The following is a 24839-nucleotide window of genomic DNA, read 5'->3' on the forward strand; positions in this document are numbered from 1 at the left end:
GGTTAAGGAAAATCCCAAAGTCTTTTATTCGTATATAAGGAGCAAGAGGGTAACTAGAGAAAGGATTGGCCCACTCAAAGACAAAAGAGGGAATTTATGCATTGAGTCAGAGGAAATGGGTGAGATTCTTAATGAGTGCTTTGCATCGGTATTCACCAAGGAGAGGGACATGACGGGTGTTGAGTTTAGGGATGGATGTTTAAATACTCTAGGTCAAGTCAGCATAAGGAAGGGGGAAGTTTTGGGTTATCTAAAAGGCATTCAGGTGGACAAGTCCACAGGTCCGGATGGAATCTATCCCAGGTTACTGAGGGAAGCAAGGGACGAAATAGCTGCGGCCTTAACAGATATCTTTGCAGCATCCTTGAGCACGGGTGAGGTCCCGGAGGACTGGAGAATTGCAAATGTTGTCCCTTTGTTTAAGAAGGGTAGCAGGGATAATCCAGGGAATTATAGACCTGTGAGCTTGACGTCAGTGGTAGGCAAACTGTTGGGGAAGATACTGAGGGATTGGATCTATTCACATTTGGAAAAAAATAGACTTATTAGTGATAGGCAGCATGGTTTTGTGCAGGGAAGGTCATGTCTAGCAAACCTAATATAATTCTTTGAGGAAGTGACAAAGTTAATTGATGAAGGAAGGGCTGTAGATGTCATATACGTGGACTTCAGTAAGGCGTTTGATAAAGTTTCCCATGGCAGGTTGATGGAAAAAGTGAAGTTGCATGGGGTTCAGGGTGTACTAGCTAGATGGATAAAGAATTGGCTGGGCAACAGGAGACAGGGAGTAGTGGTGGAAAGGAGTGTCTCAAAATGGGGAAAGGTGACTAGTGGTGTTCCACAGGGATCCGTGCTCGGACCACTGTTGTTTGTGATGTACATAAATGATCTGCATGAAGATATAGGTGGTCTGATTAGCAAGTTTGCAGATGATACTAAGATTGGTGGAGTTGCAGATAGCGAGGGGGACTGTCAGAGAATACAACAAAATATAGAGAGATTGGAGAGTTGGACAGAGAAATGGCAGATGGAGTTCAATCCAGGCAAATGCGAGGTGATGCATTTTGGAAGATCTAATTCAAGAGCGGACTATACGGTCAATGGAAGAGTCCTGGAGAAAAATGATGTACAGAGTGATCTGGGAGTTCAGGTCCATTGTACCCTGAAGGTGGCAACGCAGGTCAATAGAGTGGTCAAGAAGGCATACAGCATGCTTGCCTTCATCAGATGGGGTATTGAGTACAAGAGTCGGCAGGTCATGTTACAGTTGTATAGGACTTTGATTAGGCCACATTTGGAATACTGCGTACAGTTCTGGTTGCCACATTACCAGAAGGATTTGGATGCTTTAGAGAGGGTGCAGAGGAGGTTCACCAGGATGTTGCCTGGCATGGAGGGTGCTAGCTATGAAGAAAGGTTGAGTAGATTAGGATTGTTTTCATTGGAAAGACTGAGGTTGAGGAGGGACCTGATTGAGGTCTACAAAATTATGAGAGGTATGGACAGGGTGGATAGCAACAAGCTTTTTCCAAGAGTGGAGGTGTCAATTACAAGCGGTCACGATTTCAAGGTGAGAGGGGGAAAGTTTAAGGGAGATGTGGGTGGAAAGTTTTTTTACACAGAGAGTGGTGGATGCCTGGAACGCTTTGCTAGCGGAGGTGGTAGAGGCGGGCACGGTAGCATCATTTAAGATGCATCTGGACAGATATATGAATGGGCGGGGAACAGAGGGAAGTAGATCCTTAGAAAATAGGCGACAGGTTTAGATAAAGGATCTGGATCGACGCAGGCTGGGAGGGCCAAAGAGCCTGTTCCTGTGCTGTCATTTTCTTTGTTTTTCTTTGTTTTTTAACTGCTTGTAAAATGCCAAGTTGTTCGTGTGGCAATATTTCAGCTCAGTTGAATTGTTTTTTCTATCTCTATTATCTAGCCTGTTAACATAACTGTACATGATAACACATTTAAATGTGTCAGTGCTACAACCCTGATCGGTGCTTTTCAAAACTTAATGACTCCAGTCCCCTTCACTGACCTTCAATTGTCCATCTCCACAAACTCCACCTTGTCCAAACTACGATGACATTTCCTGTATTGAGTTCTTCTCCCCTACCATTCCACATTCTCATTGTCCTACGCTGCCTTATCCACCACCAGTCCGGTACATTTAAGTTCATTTATTTCATTTTCAAATAAACTCTCCATGACTTTGTGCCTTCTTTTTTTTAATATAAATCTAGAGTACCCAATTCATTTTTTTTTCCAATTCAGGGGCAATTTAACGTGGTCAATCCACCTATCCTGCACATCTTTGGGTTGTGGGGGCTAAGCCCACGCAGACTCTGAGAATGTGCAACTCCGCACAGACAGTGACCCAGAGCCGGAATCGAACCTGTGATCTCGGCGCTGTGAAGCAGCAATGCTAACCACTGCTCCACCTTGCTGCCCTTACTTTGTGCCTCTTTACCTCCCCCAATAATAATTCTCTTCCTGCCCCCCGTTGTTCCCCCAACACCAGTCTCTTGTGTATCTCCCCTTCCCTTGGTCCCCATCATTGGAGGCAGAATTGTCCATCACCTTAGCCTTCCTTTGTGGAGCTTCTTTCCTAATTCCTTCCTCCTCTCTATCATACTTTGGACTGTGCTCAAAGCCTACCTTTCCAAGCTAATCTGCAGTAACCTCTCCTAGACTCCTTACAGTTAATTCCATTTAATATTCCGGTTCACAGTATCTTTGGATGCCTTGCGTGTGATTTTTACAGTGTCTGAAACTACTAAATCTGAATGAGACCTGTGTAAAACAACTGCCTGTATGGATTGCAGTGGTCAATCAGTGATAGACCTGGCAGGTCAGGCAGCATCTGTGGAGGAAGACAGAGTTAAGGTTTCAGGTCGATCATAAGAACAGTTCCTCGACCTGAAAGGCAAACTCCGTTTCTCTCTCCACAGATGCTGCCTGACCTGCTGGGTATTTCCAGCATTTTTTGTTTATATTCCCAGCTTTCCAACATCTGCAGTATTTTGCTTTTGTACTCAGTAATGGAACTGATTCCCATTGAACAGTTTCATGGTCATAATTAGATATGTATAAAATCAGATGGAGTGTTGATCTGCCATTTATTCCATTCTATTAGTTTGTTAATTTTTATATAGTGCGGCCTGTGAAAGTATCTCATCATTCTATACAGCGGGAAATTATATGAACGAGTATTTAAAAGCATTTCACAGTCTTGGTCGTTATGCGCAGCATGGTTACACAGTGGTTAGCACTGCTGCTTCACAGCATCAGGGACCCAGTTTGATTCCAGCCTCGGGTCACTGTCTGTGCGGAGTCTGCATGTTCTCCCCGTGTCTGCGTGGGTTTCGTCCGGGTGCTCCAGTTACCTCCCACAGTCCAAAGATGTGCAAGTTGGGTTAAAGTGCCCCTAAGTATCCAAAAGATTAGTTGGAGTTACTGATTTGCGGGGATAGGGTGGGGGAGTGGGCCTAGGTAGGGTGCTCTTTCCATGGGTTAGTGCAGACTTGATGGGCCAAATGGCCTCCTTTTGCACTGTAGGGTTTCTATGATTCAACATCACAATTAAGAGACTACACAACACAATGTTGGGTTTTGCTCAATGTAACCTTCCACTTTTGCTGTGGGATGGAATTCAAGTATTCACATTTTGCCTTCTGGTTGCAACTGAAAATCTGTTCATAAATCTGTTCATAAAACTGATTACCCTTGATAACTTCAAGCTTCACCACAATTCAGTTATCGCCCCCCCCCCCCCCCCCACCCACCTTCCCTGTCATTTGACTTGTCTGCCCTTTGTCCTCTCTTAACTTTACCTAGCATGTAATTTTCTCCATTTACAACTTCACAAATCTTTTTGACCTGGGGGTCACTACCAGTGATAAGGTTATTTCCAATCAATGCCTCCTTTCCTCGGTTTTCCTGGCCCACTCACTGCTCCCGGAAAGAACTTACTACAAGGGATCTCGCTGGTATCCGTTCCAATTACATATTCCTTTTTTTTTGCTGTTCCTGCTGCTGCTTCTTGTGGTTTCTCAACAGCTTTCTTAACTACGACTGACATCTTCATCCCCTCTAAGTCCCTCGGTCTCACTAACTTCCACCGATCCTCCTGTCATACATTTCTGCTTCACGTCCTATTCACAGCCTCATCTAGGCACAAGTCAGGAGTGTAATGGAATACTCTCCACTTGCCTGGATGAGTGCAGCTCCAACAACACTCAAGATGCATGACACCATCTTGTCAGGAGCCCGCTTGATTTCTCCTCCTTCTACAAACACTCAAACCCTCCACCACCGACGCACAGTGTCAGCAGTGTGTACCATCTACAAGATGCACTGCAGTAACTCACCAAGGTTCCTTAGACAGCACCTTCCAAACCCATGACCACTACTGTCTAGAAGAACAAGAGCAACAGATACCTGGGAGCCCCACCACCTGGAGGTTCCCCTCCAAGACATTCAGTACCCTGACTTGGAAATATATCGCCGCTCCTTACTGTCACTGGGACAAAATTCTGGAACTCCCTCCCGAACAGCACAGTGGGTGTACCTACACCTCAAGGACTGGAGTGGTTCAAGGAGGCAACTCACTACCACCTTCTGAAGGGCAACTAGGGAAGGGCAATAAATGTTGGGCTAACTAGAGACACTCACATCTCGTAAATAATTTTTTAAAAAAACTACTTTCCTTGCTTCATTATCCCTCACCTTCGATACCAATCACAATGAAGAGATAGGCTTCCTTGTCCCTATGATTGAGATCTTCCACACAGGTGCATCAGCTGACAGCTCATTTCCCTCTCCTGTCCCCTCCAGCTTCTGCCCTATCTCCGAACCCACCAATCTCCAAACTCTTTGCCACAGAAGGCTGTGGAGGGCAATTCACTGAGCTCTTTAAGACCGAGATAGATAGGTTCCTGATTAATAAGGGGATCAGGGGTTATGGGGAGAAGGCAGGAGAATGGGGATGAGAAAATATCAGCCATGATTGAATGGCGGAGCAGACTTGATGGGCCAAGTGGCCTAATTCTGCTCCTATGTGTTATGGTCTCTAATATTGTTCAAGAAACTATCCACTTTTCTCCTGTGCCCCCACCAGCCTCTTCATTTCCACACCAACCTGTTCCCTCAATCCTCTCCTCACCCAGCTCCTGAACGCTCACTTGCCCCAGTACTTGCTAACATAAACGGCTCTTTGCTTGTTCAGCATCATCATCACCTCCCTCCTGATTAAATCAGCCCCACCTCTTCCAACCTTCACAACTACAAATCTATTTCCGGCTTCCCTTTTGTGATAAAAGCAAAATACTGCAGATGCTGGAAATCTGAAATAGGATCAGAAAATGCTGGATGAACTCAGCAGGTCTGACAGCATCTGTGGAGATAGAAACAGAGTTAATGTTTCAAGTCCAATATGACTTCTTCAGAGCTGAACCTCTCTCCCTTTGCCACACACGGCCCCTGCATGAGTTTCTAATGTCATGCACATCTTTTCCTGAAAGTTCCCATCTGAACGGGTCCCGTAGGGATCAGTGTGGGGGCCCTTGCTGTTTGTGGTTTATATTAATGATTTAAATGTGAATGTAGGAGGGTTGATCAGTACGTTTGTGGATGATATGAAAATTGGTGGGGTGGTTAATAGTGAGGAGGATAGCCTTAAATTACAGGCGGATATAGATGGGCTGATCAGTGGCAAATAGAATACAAACTGGATAAGTGTGAGGTGATGCACTTGGGCAGGACAAAATAGGCAAGGGAATGCATGATAAGTGGCAGGACCCTGGGAAGCACTGAGGATCAGAGAGACCTTGGTGTGCATGTACGCTGGTCCCTTAAGATAGCAGAGCAGAGAAGGAGAAGGATCCGCTTCTGTGTGGGTCCTACAGGCCGATATCGCTCCTGAATGTAGACGCTAAATTGTTGGCAAAAATTCTGGCCACCAGAATAGAGGACGGTGTCCCGGGAGTGATTGAGGAGAACCAGACGGGTTTCATCAAGGGCAGGCAGCTGAACACGAATGTCAGGAGGCTCCTGAATATTATCATGATGCCCTCGGAGGGGGGGGGGGGATGTGGAAGTGGTGGCTGCAATGGATGCAGAGGAGGCCTTTGACTGGGTGGAGTGGGAGTACCTGTGGGAAGCGTTAAGCGGGTTTGGATTTGGTGAGGGATTCATAGGGTGGGTCAAGCTTCTGTATCAGGCCCCTGTAGCGAGAGTGTCCACGAACCGGCTACGGTCGGAGTATTTCAGACTGCACTGGGGGACGAGGCAGGGGTGCCCCCTGTCCCTGTTGCTGTGTGGGAAAGATGGAGGGAGATTTTAAAAGGTGGGACATGCTCCCACTTTCCCTGGCGGGACGGGTGCAGACTGTGAAGATGACGGTTCTCCCCAGGGTCCTCTTCGTTTTTCAGTGCCTCCCCATTTTCATCCACAAATCCTTTTTTAAGCGGGTGAATAGGATTGTTACGGGATTTGTGTGGGCGAATAAAACACCGCGAGTTAAAAGGGCGTAGTTGGGGAGGGGGAGGACTGGCTCTGCCGAACTTCTGCAGCTATTATTGGGCAGCCAGTGTGGCCATGATTAGGAAGTGGATGATGGAGGAGGGGGCGGCATGGGGCCGGCTGGAGGAGGCGTCATGCAGAGGCACCAGCATAGGGGCCACTAGTCACGGCGCCGCTGCCGTTTTCGCCGGCATGATACACCACAAGTCCGGTGGTGACAGCGGCACTGAGGATTTGGGGACAGTGGAGGAGGCATAGGCAGGAGGAGGGGGCCTCAGTGTGGACCCTGATATGGAATAACCACAGATTTGCTCCAGGTAGGATAGATGGGGGGTTCCAAGGCTGGTGTAGGGCAGGCATTAGGAGAATGGGGGACCTGTTTATAGATGGGACTTTCCCCAGCGTGCAGGCGTTGGAGGAGAAGTTCGGCCTGTCCCCGGGGAATGCGTGCAGGTACCTCCAGGTTCGGGACTTTCTTAAAAAGCAGGTGGGGACATTTCCGCTGCTGCCCCTGCATAGAATACAGGACAGGGTTGTATCTGGCACCTGGTAGGGGAGGGGAATGTGTCAGACATATAGCAGGAGCTGCAGGAGGCGGAGGAGGCCTCAGTGGAGGAGTTGAAAGGCAAGTGGGAGGAGGGGCTAGGCGAGGAGCTGGATGCGGGCCTGTGGGCTGATGCCCTGGGCAGGGTAAATTCCTCCTCATCATGTGCCAGGCTCGGCTTAATTCAGTTTAAGGTGGTGAACCGGGCTCACATGACGACGGCGAGAATGAGCAAGTTCTTTGGGGTGGAGGACAGGTGCGCGAGGTGCGCAGGGAGTCCGGCGCACCATGCCCATATGTTTTGGGCATGCCTGGCGCTTAAAGAATTCTGGCAGGGCTTTGCGAGGGCTATGTCCAGGATTTTGGACACTCGGGTGAAGCCGAGTCCAACAAAAGCGATCTTTGGGGTGTCAGAGGATCCGGGAGTGCAGGAAGCGAAAGAGGCCGAGGTGTTGGCTTTTGCCTCCCTGGTAGCCCGGAGACGGATCCTGTTAATGTGGAGACACTCGAAACCCCCGAGTGTGGAGACCTGGGTTAGTGACATGGCTGGGTTCCTCAGCCTGGAGCGAATAAAGTTTGCCTTGAGAGGGTCCATGATGGGGTTCTCCAGGCGGTGACAACCTTTCCTTGACTCTCCAGGGGAGCGGTAAGTGTGAGCAGCAGCAGATCGGGGGGGGGGGGGGGGGGGGGGGGGGGGAGGGGGTGGTGTGTGCGCCGCTCAGGTGGGGGGGGGGGGGATTGTTGATATTATGTGAATTTTGTTTTGTATAAAGACAACACCCACGTTTTTGTTTTCTTCAATAATTCTCGTTTATTTTTGTTATGTAAAAACGTTGGTTGGAAAAAGCTTTAATAAAAACATTTATTAAAAAAAAGATAGTAGAGCCGATGGATACAGTGGTTATGAAAGCATATGATGTACTTGCCTGTATTAGCGCCGATGCATGGAGTTTAAGAGCAAGGAGGTGATGCTGGAACTGTATAAAATATTAGTTAGGCCACAGCTGGAGTATTGCATGCAGTTCTGGAATCCACATTATAGGAGGGATGTGATAGCATTGGAAAGGATGCAGAGGAGATTCACTAAGACATTGCCTGGGCTGGAGAACTATAGTTATGAAGAGAGATTGGATAGACTTTGATTGTTTTCCATGGAGCAGAAGAGACTTTGGGAGGGGGGTGGGCATGATTGAGATGTATGAAAATATGCAGGGCATAGATAGAGTAGACAGGAAGGAACTTTACCGGTTGGTGGAGGGATCAATGACCAGGAGGCATAAATTTAAGCGGCAGGAGGCTCAGAGGGGATGTGAGGACAGACCTTTTTATCCAGAGGGCGATGGGAGTTTCTAACTCTGCCTGGAAGGGTGGTGGGGGCAGAGACCCTCATAACATTTAAGAAGTATATAGATATGCACTTGCGATCCCCAAGGCATGCAAGGCTATGGGCCAAGTGCTGGGAGAATGAGATTAGAATAGTTAGGTGGTTGTCTTTGACAAGCGCAGACGCAATGGGCCCAAGGGGCTTTTCTGTGCTGTCTGACTGTACGACTCAATGATCTAGTGCCCATTGCCCTGACAAGAATGTCAAGACAATGATGTACAATCCCTTAGGTGGAAACAATACGGCCGATCTGACTATTGTACATCCAAAACCACTTCACTTGCAAACTGGCTGTATTATTGGTCCTTAAACGCAAATATTTTTGTCAAAGTAAATCTCAATCCTCTCTTTTAATGCAGCTGTTTTTGCCGAAGTTAAATATCGACTTTCAAGGCAACCTTGGCATGTGGCTCTGAGCAACCAGACAGTTCACGTTGACTACAAAGGACTGGGCAACGCAAGCCTGCAAAACTTAACCGTATCGCTCGTCGATGTTAACACAAACCAAACCATCGCCACAAAAGTGATCACTGGTAATCGATCCCAGAGCACTGTGGAGTTTGAGTGCTTCCATTTCAATTACGCTGGCAACTTTGAATTTAAAGTCACAGATTTCACAAGCAATGGCACCGCCCAGTGGACATCTGACTTATTGCATGTCAAATGGCCAGTCTTTCACACTGAGGTGGCCAGAAAAACTGACTCCCAGAGCAACTTCCAGATCCAAGTATTTACTCAGGAATATCTATGCCCATGGAAAGTGAATACATTGACGTTATTTCTAGACGTTACCAGGATTGATTTCAATAATCCTGGATCTTTTAATGGGGGCAAAGCGTTAAAGAAAACGATAAATAAAGCAATTGAGCTGTCCAATTCTCAGTGGGTGGCATTTGATTGCACTGATTTCAGCCAAGATGCATTCATAACGATTTCACTGAGATCGCCGAGCACCAATTCAGTGATCTTGTCAAAAGGGCCAGTCGTATTTACCCAAAATGTTGGGTATAAGCTGCTTGTCGATCATTTGAGAACGGCTACCTGTGAATCGTCTGCCGAGGTTGGGATAGTGACCCCACCTTGCGCCCGTGCGCCAGGAAAGATTTCTGTGTACAAAACCCGCAAGGGGGCTGCGTTTGCAAGAGATAGTTTTGTAGTTGAAAAGTGGCTGCGCCCCAGGGATAACAAGGCCAAATTCAACTGCTCTGTGTTTGAGACTGGGAAAAATAACTACTGCTTCGAGTATGTCAGCATCCTGAATCACAGCCACCCTTCCACCAAAGCCGTGACTTGTGTTACTCTTCAGAGACACACAGGTTCGTATAGTGCCACTTGGTCTCCCTCTCTGTTCATTTATTGAACCACTTACCACTTTTGATAGATGTTAAATAATATGTTCAGATTTGCTACGTTTTGCATAAATTTAATATATTTCATTTATCAATTTCATTGACGAATTCCATTGAAGCACCACATAACTATAATACAGTCCTACATTAGTTTGGTACTTTGAATAAGCAAGAGGTGTTTGTTAAATGTTGATGTTGAAATACATAACAGCATTTCACATTTTTAAAGAAACTACCACATTGACATACTTTACCCAAAGTTTATGTTTGAAATAGTTTGTTCTCCCAAGAATAGGGACATGTGTTACACTGGCCTGGGTTTTGTGGTCTGTGGTGAAGGAGCAGTGATCACCTTGGGGAAAAAAAATCCTGCCTGCAACCATTTAGCAGGCTATCAAGTGTGAACTGACCTTGCTCATCACTTTGAATTTGGCACTTTCAATGGGAATCCTCTGTCATCCAGCTACAGGGTAGGCATCTGGCAGGCTGATAAGCCAATTGGCTGGCAGCATTCTCACAGACGGCAAAGCAGGAATTAAACAGTAGGAATGATGAGTGCAATTTTCCCCAAATTGTGCAGAGTGCTAGATCATGCGAGGAAAGCTGTGTGAAACTTTCCGGCTTCACAGACAGGTTCTCTTGCCTGATTAAATTGCAATTTGTGGAGGGGTCTCAAACACGAGATCTCACTGGTGCTAATCCCTTTTTTGCCCACTGGAGGATATAGCGGCCATTATAGGATTTGCACCCTCTGCTAATAGGACCGCTAGATTGCGGCCTATAAATCACATTTAAGTAATTGTACAGAAAGTTAAATAAAGATTGGGACATGCACGTGAAGTAAAGGTAGAAACTCAAATATCAGGATGCAAACTTAGAAGTTTTAAAAACTTTTAAACTTAATATCTGTGGTTTTAAATTTTGTTTGGAGAGACTCCAAACTTGTAAAATAATAGTCCTTCAGGACCATTGAGGTTGTTCAATAGTAATGATGGCTTAGTACATCACAAACTTGGTTATTCTGATTCAAAAAGACTTAACTTTTTTTTTGTTTTTTAGAACACAAATAGTGAGCAAGTAGTTTAAGTTCACAACAAAGCAGTGATTTCTGAAAGATTCCACCTGCGAAAAATATATATTTGAGCTGTAGTAATGGGCAGTGGACATGTTGGAGCATGCAGTAATCAACTATTTTCCCTTTGGAACCCATGAGTTGACGTTGCAAAAATGTTCTTTGTCACCAGGGAGATTTAAAGGGACAGAGGGAAGGTATTGATCAGATTTGAAAGAAGCATATAGGTACATTTCATATTGTAAAGTTATACAGTGAGTGTTTGCAGGTCCATTAACATCACGATATAGCAGGGTCATGTGTCAGATACCACAGGCACGACCTCCCAGCAGAGGAAGCTGGAACATGGCAGAAGTGGGGTCCTGACGGTTTTTCCTTCCTCTTATAATAATAATCTTTATTGTCACAATTTCATAGAATTTACAGTGCAGAAGGAGGCCATTTGGCCCATCGAGTCTGCAACGGCTCTTGGAAAGAGCACCCTACCCAAGCCCATACCTCCACCCTATCCCCATAACCCAGTAACCCCACCTAACACTAAGGGCAATTTGGACCCTAAGGGCAATTTAGCATGGCTAATCCACCTAACCTGCACATCTTCAAGTAGGCTTACATTAACACTGCAATGAAGTTATTGTGAAAAGCCATAGTCGCCACATTCCGGCGCCTGTTTGGGTACACAGAGGGAGAATTCAGAATGTCCAAATTACCTAATAGAATGTCTTTTGGGATTTGTGGGAGGAAACCGCAACACCCGGAAAAAACCCACGCAAACATGGGGAACACGTACAGACTCCGCACAGTGACCCAAGCTGGGAATCGAATCTGGGACCCTGGCACCGTGAAGCCATAGTGCTACCATGCTGCCCCTTAACTGACAACTGCTGAGACCCACTCAAACTACACTCCCCTAACACTGTTGCAGTTTCAACCTGGCTTTTACTGTTGGTGATATTAGTAGATGAACATTTAATGCATTGGTGTGACATTTCTTTATGTGCTATTTTAGTAGAGATATGCAATAAAACAGCAGATAATAAAAATATGATCGAGTTGGGATTGTATTCACTGGAGTTTGAAAGAATGAAGGGGGAACCTCCATAGAAACCAATAAAATTCTAACAGGACTCGACAGGGTAGATGTAGGAAGGATGTTTCCGATAGTGGGGGAGTCCAGAACCAAGAGTCATAGTCTAAGAATAAGGGGTAAACCATTTAGGACAGAAAGAAGGAGAAATTCCTTCACCCAGAGCAGGGTCGGCCTGTTGAATTCGCTACCCCAGGAAGTAGCTGAAGCCAAAACATGGTATGTTTTCAAATAGGAGTTAGATAGAGCTCTTGGGGCAAAATTGATCAAAGGATATGGGAGGAAAGCCAGAACAATTACTGAGTTGGATGATCAGCCCTGATCATAATAAATAGCGAAGCAGGCTTGAAGGGCCGAATGGCCTCCTCCTGTCCCTAGTTTCTATATTATGCAGATGCATACGCCTGTTAATACTTCTAGACTGTGCTGTTGTTGCCTTGTTCCAACCCTTTATCGGGGCCGGTTAAACTAAGTTGGCTAGACAGTTGGTTTCTGATGCAGAGCGAGGCCAACCACGCGGGTTCAATTCCCGTACCATTTTTCCCTCTGATTTTATCTCTCCATTACCTCAATTCTCAAACCAATCATTTGTGTTCGGACGCTGTTTGAATTCTTCATTCAAATCACTATTTTCATGTGTGAGTGTGAAGAGTGAGTGCGATTTGATGACAGGAATGTCACACCAGAGCCCAATCCTATTGCTACTCGCTATCTTTGTGTACATACTTTGAGCAGGGGTCATAGAATCATAGACTTTCAACAGTGCAGAAAGAGGCCATTTGGCCCACCGACCCTTTGAAGGACCACCCTACCTAGGCCCAATCCCCCTCCCTGTCAACCCAGCCTAAGGGGCAATTTAGCAATGCCAATCCACCTAACCACATATTTGGACAGAGGAAACCGGAGCACCCGGAGGAAACCCACCCAGACACGGGGAGAAAGTGCAAACTCCACAAAGACAGTCACCCAATGTCAGAATTGAACCCGGGTCCCTGGTGCTGTGAGCTAGCAGTGCTAACCACTGTGCCACTGTGCTGCCCACTGCACTAGGAACATGTATCCTAGCATGTACGTTCATCTCATTAACCTAAGTCTGAAACCTGCTCCCATTGTTATTCTGCTCAATATCAATTAAAGGGGAAATAAGCTATTACCCTCTGCAAATGGTGAATTGAGTCTTTTGGGCGAGAGAGGGGGTTGTTTAAAAGATTTTTGTAAATCCTGTGGAATGGAATGAGACATAAAGTCACCACAAAGCATAATTAATGAAGCAATAATCATTGTATCTAAAGTCTTGTACACAAAGGAAGCATCCAGTGTCAATAGACAAAGCACATTCATTTTAATGTACACACAAGAAAGTAAAATAATCATTTTCTCATGTTTGTAGAAAGAGGGAGTGTTTGGCTTTCATGGAGTCCGTGTAGTGTCACTTGCGGTGATGGAGTGCGTGAAAGGTACCGACAATGCATTGCATCCATTTCAGGGCCTGCTGGTTGCAGTGGGGAAAAGAAGGAAGTTTCCCATTGTTCACTTGTGGGTTGCGCAGGTAAGTAAAAGCATCAAATGTGAGTGTTCCACCTCGGAAAACATTCAAAGCTGTCAAACATTCACCTCATTATTTTCCTTGCCCGCTTGCATGCACTGTATTTATATAACGGTAGAGCTGACAGAAGAACAGGGTACTGCTCAATAGAGGAGTTAGTTGTGACAAACATGGACACAGCGCCCTGTGGGATGATAATGTTAATAGAATTGCAATTTGTTGTTTTGTAGAGGCCATGGTACGAGGTATGGAACAAAGGGACATTGAACCAATGAAGCGGGAAATATGGGATTCCTCATGGAAGCAAATGATTTTGGGGACAGAAGTAGTGGAATGTAAAAGTACACTGGCTGTGTTTTAACATGATGAGCGCAAGGGTTGCTCTAGTTGGCCATTTGGCCACGGAAAGAATGAGTGGTTTTAAAATTGACATTGAAGATAAAATAAGGAGATTTCTTGGGTAGCAAGTAATATTTCCGCTTAAATAGTTCTTTATCGTGTCACTTCAAAACCTGAAGTCACAGCGCTTCACAGATAATGAATTATTTTCAAACGCAGTGGGTGTAATACATAGATTGGGCAAGGTACTGGCCAATGGCACATAATTCATTGTATTAAGTTAGCAGGTTCAGGAGAGGATGGGGAGAAAATTCAACAGAAAAAGGATGCTGAAATTAATAAAAGGGAGTGAACTACATGAGCGCACAATTTATAGAATTGTTGAAGGAGGCTATTCAGGCCATCGTGTCTGTGCTGGCCCTTTGAGAAAAAAAACTATCCAATTAGTCCCACTCCTATGCTTCCCCCCCCCCCATAATCCTGAAATCTGTAAAATAACATACACAATTCACTTTTGAAAGTTGCTATTGAATCTGCCTCCAGCAACCTTTCAGACTGCACACTTCAGTGTGACAAAATCTGCCCTCATCTCCCCCCAGTTCTTTGTCTAATGATTATAAACCTGTGCACTCTGGGCACTTACCCACCTGCCAGAGGAAATAGATACCCCCGTCCACCTTACCAGGCCACTCATAAATTTGAAAGCATGGTAACACAGTGGTTAGCACAGTTGCTTCACAGCTCCAGCATCCCAGGTTCGATTCCCGGCTTGGGTCACAGTCTGTGTGGAGTCTGCACGCTCTCGCCTTGTCTGTGTGGGTTTGCTCCGGGTGTTCCAGTTTCCTCCCACAGTCCAAAGATGTGCAAGTTGGGTGGATTGGCCATGCTAAATTGCCCTTAATGTCCAAAAGGTGAGGTGGGGTTACTGGCGTACGGAAATTGGGTGGAGGTGTGGACTTGGGTAGGGTGCTCCAAGGGCCGGTGCAGACTTGATGGGCCGAATGGCCTCCTTCTGCACTGTAAATTCTATGAAATTCTATTTATGAAATTCTATAAGTCGCCCCTTGACCTTCACTACTTGGAGAACAATCTCAGCAAGTGTGGAAATGTGCAGTTTTTGACATTACTTGCAACAGGGAAACATGCAACAAACAAAAACCAGAGACATGGAGAGTTTTGCGAAGTTAAATATTTTATATTAGTAGGTAATTTACATTAATGATAAGCACACGGGAACAAGAACTAGGAAACCAAAGAAATGACAATGCAGCAAGTGTCCAAAGGTGCCACACCGATTTGGACCTATCATTGTAATCTCATTACCTGCACGTTCTACATTCCCTTTAATATCTTTCTCTATTTCTAATACATATTAAATAGGACAGGAGTAGGCCATTCGGCCCCTCAAACCGTTCAATACACTCCAGGCCTGATCTGTTTGCTTTGAGTTCCACATTCCCATCGAGCCCAATAACCTTTGATTCCCTTGCACAGCAAGAATCTATGTGCCTCTGCCTTAAAAATCTTCAGGGATCCTGCTTCCACTGCCTTGTGAGGCAGAGTTCCAAGGCCATTTGTGCACTCGCTCAGGTGTCAACAGGTCAGCTGACTGAGTGAATCCCTTCCCACACAGGGAGCAGGTGAACGGTCTCTCTCCAGTGTGACCTCGTTGGCACAGAGTGTGGGCTGATCTCTTTCCACAGAATGTGCAGCTGAATGGTTTTTCCTCGGTGTGAATTTGCTGATGTGACTGGAGGCCGGATAACGCAGTGGATCCCCTCCCACCCACGGAGGGGACGCATGGTCTGTGAGTGCGTCGCTGAGTTTCCAGCTCTGAAGGGTAATTGAATTTCTTCTCGCAGTCCCTACATTTCTACGCTTTCCTCATGGTGTGGCTCTTGTTGTTCGACAGGCCGGATGAATAACTCAAACCTTGACCACGCCCAAAACACGTATAGAGTTTCTCGCTGTTGTGAATGGTGCTTTTTGGCTCCATGTTCGAATTCCTATGACAATCAGGTTAGGATAAATTGAGCAGCCCTGTCAGATCTTGAAGTGATGTTTGATTCCTGTGAGACTTCTGTCTGTATATCCTCTCCTTCTAATACCCTTCTCCACCATTTCTTTCCTCCACTCTCAGTTTCTTCCCTCTGTCTGATCTGTCTGGGTTTAGTTCTCCAGTTCCTGGAGGGCTGACTTGTGGTTCAGTGGTTGACACTCCGGCCTCCAAGCTAGAAGCTCCAAGTTCAAATCTCGCTCTTGACTTGTTAACCATGGAAGGGCCTTTTATGAAGCAGTTCACCAGGTCAGCGAATAGCCTGACGGTCCATCCGACATCCCCCACTATTCCTCAAAGAGGTGAAGGAAGTGAATGTAAATACTAAACTAGAATTGGGGTGGTGTGGGGGGAGAATGAATCATACTTGATACATTTAATTTCACGCGTTCAGTATGTTTGGCAACACAGTTAGCTGCATTGCCTTGAATTTTCAAAAAGTTTAATTACCTATCTTGACTAAAATGGAAGTAGTCACAATAAATCCTGCCAGAGGGTCATTAAATAGGCTCATATTTTCCTGAATATAGAAGATTAAGGGGGAGAGGGTGGCATTGAGGTAATGTATTGGACGAGTACTGGACTAACAATCCAGCCCAGGCTGATCTTTTGGGGGATAACATTTCTGAGGCATACAGGAGTGATGTCCTGACGCACGTCATCATACAAAGGGCACAGGAAATCTGGAACTTTCTCCCTGAAAAGCGAGGCCGATTGGAAATTTCAGAACAGATCGAAAAATGTTTTGTGAGGGGCGGGTTATAGAATCGCGGTGAGGAAACGGAGTTGAGATCAGCAATAATCAAACTGAATAATAATCTTTATTAGTGTCACAAGTAGGCTTACATTAACACTGCAATGTGGTTACTGTGAAAATCCCCATGTCGCCTGTTCGGGCGCGCTAAGGGGCTGGTTTAGCACACTGGGCTAAATCACTGACTTGTAATGCAGAACAAGCAGCAGTGCGGGTTCAATTCCCGTACCGGTCTCCCCGAACAGGCGCCGGAATGTGGCGACGAGGGGCTTTTCACAGTAACATCATTGAAGCCTACTTGTGATTATTATTAGTGATTATTATTATTATGAGGGAGAATTCAGAATGTCCAATTCACCTAGCAGAGGGGCTGAATGGCCTACTCCTGTGTCCCGAAAGTGGGTTTGTTTACTTTCAATCTCTTTCATGTTGCAGAGCAGAAGCCTGGGGATGCTGGAACAGTTCACAATGAAGCATACAACACGGGCAACATCGTGACGGTCACGGGCATTTGTCTGTGCCTGGTGATCATCATTGCCACCATTGCTATCACCATACGGACAAAATTATCCCGCAAGAAGACACACAACTGCAACGCTGCAGCGAGACAGGGTGCGGGAGCTCCACACAACCTCCGGCAAACCCATGAAGATGAGGGAAAGGTGTGTGAGCCAAGCTGCCAATGCGTGCCCCCGCTCCACGCCGAGGCTGGCATGGTCATCCCTTTAACTTCCAGAAGGAGCCAGCATTTCATTCCAAACCAGGACACGTCCGCCGAGGACCACCCGGGGCAGCAAAGTGCTCAGAAAATGATTCCTCCGATATTCGGATACCGTTTGGCGCATCAGCAGTTAAAGGAAATGAAAAAGAAAGGGATCAGGGAAGCCACTCAGGTGTATCATGTCACGCAGCACCCATTGGATGATACAGTCATGAATGAAGCCGGAGCTCCACAAGCTGATTCCGGCAGTGTTATTGCACCCTCTGTGGACAGGGGGAATGACACAGAGAGTAACATGAACAGATTTCGTATTACAGCTCCATTTCCGGATCCAAAATCTATTTGCTACAAGCAACAAGCAGACAACGCGACCCACAGGCTGGATTATATAATCGCGCCAATTCCAGAGCCATCTGCTGACCATTTCCTAATGTACCGAACAGCACAAACAAACAGCAGGGTGGCCATGTGTCGGGGAAGTAATAAAACACTTCCAACTGGGCCCAGAAAGTTCAGGCACTGCGAAAAGTTGACGGGGATAGAAATGCACGACAGAGGCTATGGCAGAAACCCCAACTTTAGGAGAACGTCCAGCTTCAATGAGTGCAAAAGCACAAAGTTCTACAGAGAAAGAAGCATGTCCACTTGCACACACAAGCTCCCATCCCTCTCGCACGCCAGAGCTGCTTGTAGGACAGGGACCCTGCCTGACGGACCCACCGGCCTGGCAGATCAGACTGCAGCTCAATCCAGGTTTAACAATGCCAGCCCTACAAAGCCTCATGCCCCCAATTGCAGCACATTCACATCAGAGACCTCAAAATATCACCCGGGCAGTGGTCAGGCTGCAGGTCGGACTAGTAAAGCTGAGCTGGCAAGTGATCAGCAAATTATAAATGGTGTTAGCAATGTCCTTACCACGTGTACAGACAAGAGAAGGGTTAGCACACCACCTAACCCATATACGGTGACCACTAAAGTCAGCGATCCCAACCCTGAGAACTATTCCAATTGCAGGTCCCCATGGAGCTACCCACTCCCTCGCCATCAGTACAGACAGGATCGCTGCCAAAGTTTCCCTTCCGACCCCAACTTTCTCCTCTATGACAATTCTGGTTTTGAGTTAACTGCTTCGGAGCAGCAGATGATTGATCTGCCCGCACGTTTTAGTTCACGTGTGGACGAGGATGAGGAGGACACGAGTACTTTAAGTCATGAAAAGCTGGTGATCTGAGAGTCCCGAAGAAAGAAACTCCCTGGGCGGGATCTTGCCAAAAACCCAGCCGAGTGTCAGATCCGGCGAGGAAATTGCGCGTCCGCCGGATTTCCCATCCAATCTTGTGCCTATTGGAAAGAAAAGTGAGTGGGCGAGTTAACGCTGTCACTCTGGCGAGGCGGGGGCTCTGAGAGCCGTGAAGCGACTTCAAAATCATCGGGGCAGCACGGCAGCCGAACGGCCCCCAGGGGGCCAGTTCCCAGAGGTCTTGGACCCCCGCCACCCACCCACACACAAACACACACACACAGTTATCTGCGGCAGATCCCCCTCCCCTCCCCCTCAATGTCAGCTCTCCCCTCTGCACGCAGCCCCCTCCCCTCCATGGAGTTCATATTGGGGTCCTGCCCTGGCACTGCCCCCAAAAACCAACCATGATGGAGGGAATCCCGATTTTCGTTTCTCTTTGGATTTTGAGCCCGCGCCGACTTTCTCACGGGAAGAAAGAGGGGTCACAAAATCACCCCCCCACCCCCGCCCTTTGTCTGTGGCACAGAATTGTCCTTCATCTCTTTTTTTTTAAATGTATTTTATTCCAAACAGTCAAAACCATTAATAAATCAAAAAAAACATTCTCCACACCTCAGTTCAGACGGTGCAAGTTTTCCCCCCTTTTCAACCCCTCCCTCTACCCTCCCCCCCTCCCCCTTTCCCCCCTCCCAACCAACGAACAATTCCTCAAACATGGTCATGAAGAGTCTCCACCGTGTCTCAAAGGCCTCCGCTGATCCGCTCAATTCAAACTTGATTATTTTTCCAGCCAAATAATGCTGTAAAGGTCCCCCAGCTAGGCCGCCATTCCAACAGTATCTTTCGCCGGGCAACAAGAGAGACGAAGGCCACAACCTTGGCCTTCCTCCCCTCCATCCGCTCCGGCATTTCCGATACCCCAAAAGTCACCACCACAGGGTCCAGCCCGGCCTCTTCCCCCACAATCTTTGATAATATCCCAAACATCCCCTCCCAGTATCTCTCCAACTTCTCCCAGCCCCAGAACATATGCGTGTGATTTACTGACCCTCGCCCACAGTTCTCACACTTATCTGCCATCCCCTGGAAGAACCCACTCATCCTCGCCCGAGTCATATGCACCCTATGCATCACCTTAAACTGAATCAAACTCATCCTCGCACACAAGGAGGTCGAATTCCCCCTGTGCATCGCCTCACTCCACATACCCCAGCCTATCTCTCCCCCCCATTTCTCCTTAATCCTCCCCATGTGTGCTCCCCCCTGCTGCCCCAGCCACCCCTATATATCCCCAATCCTACCCTCCACTTCCACATCTGGGAGCAGCACCCGCTCCAATAAGGCATACTCCAGCAGTTTGGAAAGCCCTCTCCATTCCTTCTGCGCAAAGTCCCTCATTTGCATATACCTGAACCCACTTCCCCGGAAACGTTGCCCTAACCCTAACCCTAACCCTACCCCTAACACCATGGCCCTCAGGCTGGTCCCCTTACAGGACTAACCCCTCCATCTTAACCCACTCAAACCTCTCTCCTTCCCACCACCGCCTTACCTTCCCACATTTGCTGCCTACAGCCAATATGCACAGAGATTCCACAAACATAAGTGAGATTATGAGGGGCAGCACGGTAGCACAGTGGTTAGCATTGTTGCTTCACAGCTCCAGGGTCCCAGGCTTGGGTCACTGTCCGTGCGGAGTCTGCACGTTCTCCCCGTGTCTGCCGTGTGGGTTTCCTCCGGATGCTCCGGTTTCCTCCCACAAGTCCCAAAAGCTTGCCAGGTGAATTGGACATTCTGAATTCTCCCTGTGTACCCGAACAGGCGCCGGAATGCAGCGACTAGGGGATTTTCAAAGTAACTTCATTGCAGTGTTAATGTAAGCCTACTTGTGACAGTAATAAAGATTATTATTATTCATAGTAGTGCCACAGATTTGGTAACGCCAACCCCCCTTTTCTGTCTCTGTAGCAGGGCCCTATTCATCCTCGACACCTTTCCCACCCATATAAACTCCATAATCGCGGCATCCAGTTTCCAGAAAAAGGCCTTAGGAATGAAGATTAGGAGGATCTGGAATACAAACCGGAACCTGGGCAGAATGTTCATTTTTACCCCTGGGATCCTCCCACCAGTATCGGGTGTAACATTTCCCATCTCATAAAGTCCTCCCGTACCTCCTCCACCAACTTTGTTAGGTTCCATTTGTGCATCGTTGATCGCTCCCCCGTCACCTGAACCCCCAAATACCTAAACCTATCCCTGATAACCCTAAATGGCAACACCCCAAGATTGGCAACCGACCCGCCTCATTCACCAGAAACACCTCACTCCGACATTCTGCTTATACCCCGAGAAGGCTCCAAACCGCTCTAGTATGCCTGGAATTCTCTCCATACTCTCCAATAGGTCCGACACGAACATCAGCAGGTCGTCTGCGTACAATGACACCCTGTGTTCCCTACTCCCCCTCACAATCTCCTGCCTCTCTGCTGACCCACTAAAGGCCAGCGCCAAAGACTATATCGCCAGCACGACCACGCGATGACGGCAGACACCCCTGCCTCGTTCCCTGTGCAACCCGAAGCTCCATGAACTCATCTTGTTTGTCCATACACTCGCCACCGGGACCACAAACAGCAGATGCACCCACGCCACAAACCTCGTCCCAAACCCAAACCTTCCCAGAATCTCAAACAGGTACCGCCACTCCACCCAGTCAAAAGCCCTCTCCACGCCCATGGAGACTACTACCTCCGGTACCCATCCCTTTGACGGGGTCGTGATCACATTTAATAACCGCCTAATGTTACTGGAAAGCTACTTGCCCCTCACGAAACCCGTTTGGTCCTCTACGACCACGCTCGGAACGCATCCTTCCGTCCTCCCCACCAATAGTTTAACCAACACTTTTACATCTGTGTATAACAATGATATGGGCCTTTATGACCCACACTCCAACAGGTCATTCCCCTTCTTTGGGATTAGTGTGATCAATGCCTTGATCAGTGTCTCCAGCAGCTTCCACTTCTCTCGTGCCTTGCTGAACATCCCCAATAATTTGTGGTGTCAACTCCATCGCAAACTTCTTATAGAACTTTACCGGGTAACTTTCCAGCCCAGGGGCCTTCCCTGACCTCATCCCTTTTACGCTATCCATCACCTCTCTCAGCCCTAGCGGTTCCTCCAGTCCCTGCCACTCCGCATACTCCGTCCCCACCATCCCCACCAACACCTCTTGGCTGACAACAAAACGTCAATTCTTGAGTCTACCTTGTACACGTGTGAGAAGAAGGAGTACTCCCTCTCCCCCAGGTTTCTAAACCTCCACGGATCCACCATTCCCATCCTTTCCGTAAACCATCCCAGCTCCTTCGCCATCCGCAACTTTACCATTGACTTGGGGCTCGACCTGTCCACTCTCGCTTCAGAACACAACTTAAACCCCCCCCCCCCCCCCCCCCCATAATCAACTGATGCACGTCCAGGTCTGGAATCACTCCCAGCAACCCATTCACAAATCCCACGTCATCCAAATTCGATGCATAAACGTTCACGAGCACCACCGGTGTCCCCTCCAACACCCCGCTCACTATCACGTATCTCCCACCCGTGTCCCGCACTTCCTTGGCACCTACAAACCCCATCCTTTTGCTCAGCAGGATGGCCACCCCCTGCGACTTTGAATCAAACCCCGAGTGGAATACCTGACCCACCCATCCCTTTCTCAACCTAACCTTATCCTTCTCCCTGAGATAAACCCCCCCCGCCTTCAAGCTCCTCAAGTGCGCGAAGACCCGAGACTCTTCACCAGTCCGTTCAGGCCCTGTACATTCCATATTATGAACCCTACCAGAGGCGTGCGCCTCCATTCTACTGTCTGCCATCTTCCCCTTCCAATTCTGTCCCCTTTAATTTTGCCCTAAACCGAGCGCATCCAAGATGGCCCCCTTCTCCACTCATGATCCCACTCATTCTCCAACCCCGCGACATCGCATCCCGCTCCCCCCCACCCCTCCCCCAACCTCTTTCCCGCCCCTTCCCTCACTTGGCCAATCCCGCGACCACCTGCATCACCTCACGTCCGTTCACCACCATTAGCTGTCAGCGTGGCAGCTTCTGCCCAAAGGCTCTCCCAATCGACTCCGCCACCTTTCCCTCCTTGATCTGGGCAGATGGCTCCCCATGGACCCCACCCTTCCCCATACAAACAAAGACAGATCCAAAACCACAGGTCACCCCCTCCAAAAAGGAAAACACGACAAGTGGCAGGGGGAGGGGGCAGTTGCCCCCTTACAAATCTATTTCCCCTTAGCCAACAATCACAATGTCAAAATCACCCCACCCGAGAAGAGGCCCTCACTCTTCGGCCCCCATACTATCTGCATCTTCTGAACTTTGTTGTTCCAGCTCCTCCGTCTTCCATCAACGTTCAGTTCTCCCTCAGTTTAATGTCTCTGATGAAGTCATTGGCCTCCTTTGAGGTTTCAGAATAGTATTCCGGCCTTCAAAAGTCACCCACAGATCGCTGGGTACAGCGCCCCATACCGAATCTGCCTTCGGTAAGATCTCCTTTGGCCATGTTGAACCTGGCACCTTTTTGGCAGCTCCGCTCCAATGTCCTGATAGATTCGGACCTTGTTCCCTTCCAATCCGCAGTTCTACTTTTCACTGGCCCACCGCAGGATCTTCTCCTTCTCTACAAACTTATGGAGTCTCACATTCACCACCCGTGGCAGCTCCCCAACTTCTGCCTTAGAGGCCTGTGTGCCCTATCCACCTCTGAGGACTTGTCCAGCACCCACTTCGCCACCAGCCCTGCCAGCATCCTTGAGATGCATCTCGTAGTGCTCGTACCTTCCACACCCTCTGGCAAGCGAACGATATGCAGGTTCTGTCTTCTGGATCTGTTCTCATCTACCTTTACCCTTAGCGACTTTCAAAGGTCCCCCAGGAGCCACACCTCCACCTCCAACGCCACTACCTGATCACTGTGGTCGGACATTACTATCTCCATCTTCTCGATCTGTGACCCCTGCACCTCCAGACACTTCTCGATTCTTTCAAGGCTGCTACGGTTCCCTTGATGGCCTTCGACCAATCTTCCTGTATCTCCATTCGCTGTTGGTGGAACTCCTCTCTAATAAATGCCTTCCACTGCTCCATCTAGGGTTTTCCAACTTGCGACAACCCTTCCCCTCCACCATCTTCCCAATTGCCACTGCGCCACAGGTCTCCTCGGTTCCTTGGCCAAGTCTTTAACTTTCTTCTGCCGGGTCTGATAACCAGCAGACATGCCACTCAAGGGGTGGGGTCTTCTGCTCCACACTTTCAACTACACTTTCCTGTCGAAATGCCCCCGATTTCGGGTAAAATTAGTTCAAACCAATGCCTTTGAGCCAGAGCTGCCCTGTGGGTGACCACGCACTCCATTGTTTTAATAAATAATTTTTATTGAAATTTTTGAAAAATGTATAACAACAAAACAATAATAATAACAATAATAAACACCCCCCGGACCCGTAACAACGCATATAACGAGCCCCCCCACCCCCCCCCCCCCCAAACCCGATGAACAACAAAATAAATTAAATTAACATAAACAATACCCCCCTGAACCCCCCCCTCCCCCCGGGTTGCTGCTGCTGCTGACCTAGTTCCCTATCGTTGAGCCAGAAAGTCGAGGAAAGGCTGCCACCGCCTAAAGAACCCTTGTACCGACCCCCTCAGGGCGAATTTGACCTTCTCCAGCTTAATGAATCCCGCCATGTCATTGATCCAGGTCTCCACGCTTGGAGTCTCGCATCTTTCCATTGCAACAAGATCCTCCGCCGGGCTACTAGGGATGCAAAGGCCAGCACACCGGCCTCTTTCGCCTCCTGCACTCCCGGCTCCACCCCAACCCCAAATATCGCGAGTCCCCAGCCTGGCTTAACCCTGGACCCTACAGCCCTCGACACCGTCCTCGCCACCCCCTGCCAGAATTCCCCCAGTGCCGGGCATGCCCAAAACATATGGGCATGGTTCGCTGGGCTTCCTGAACACCTAATGCACCTGTCCTCACCCCCAAAAAACCTGCTCATCCTCGTCCCGGACATATGAGCCCTGTGCAGTACCTTGAACTGGATGAGGCTAAGCCTCGCACATGAAGAGGAGGAGTTCACCCTCTCCAGGGCGTTCGCCCATGTCCCCTCCTCAATCTGCTCCCCAGCTCCACTTCCCACTTAG

At 48.0% G+C, this 24839-nt stretch overlaps 1 protein-coding gene across 1 annotated transcript in view; it reads left to right on the top strand.

The window, feature by feature from the left end:
* LOC119977653 (thrombospondin type-1 domain-containing protein 1) overlaps positions 1 to 18905 on the top strand; it is a 30139-nt gene extending 11234 nt beyond the window's left edge. Inside the window, exons 3-5 of the mRNA XM_038818816.1 lie at positions 8804 to 9760; positions 13343 to 13501; positions 17083 to 18905. Of these exons, the coding sequence (XP_038674744.1) occupies positions 8804 to 9760; positions 13343 to 13501; positions 17083 to 18602 (2636 nt within the window). The 3' untranslated portion in view covers positions 18603 to 18905. The remainder of the gene's footprint in view (positions 1 to 8803; positions 9761 to 13342; positions 13502 to 17082) is intronic.
* The last annotated feature ends 5934 nt before the right edge of the window (positions 18906 to 24839 follow it).

The sequence above is a fragment of the Scyliorhinus canicula genome, chromosome 14, assembly GCF_902713615.1.
Source record: "Scyliorhinus canicula chromosome 14, sScyCan1.1, whole genome shotgun sequence".
Classification (NCBI taxonomy): domain Eukaryota; kingdom Metazoa; phylum Chordata; class Chondrichthyes; order Carcharhiniformes; family Scyliorhinidae; genus Scyliorhinus; species Scyliorhinus canicula.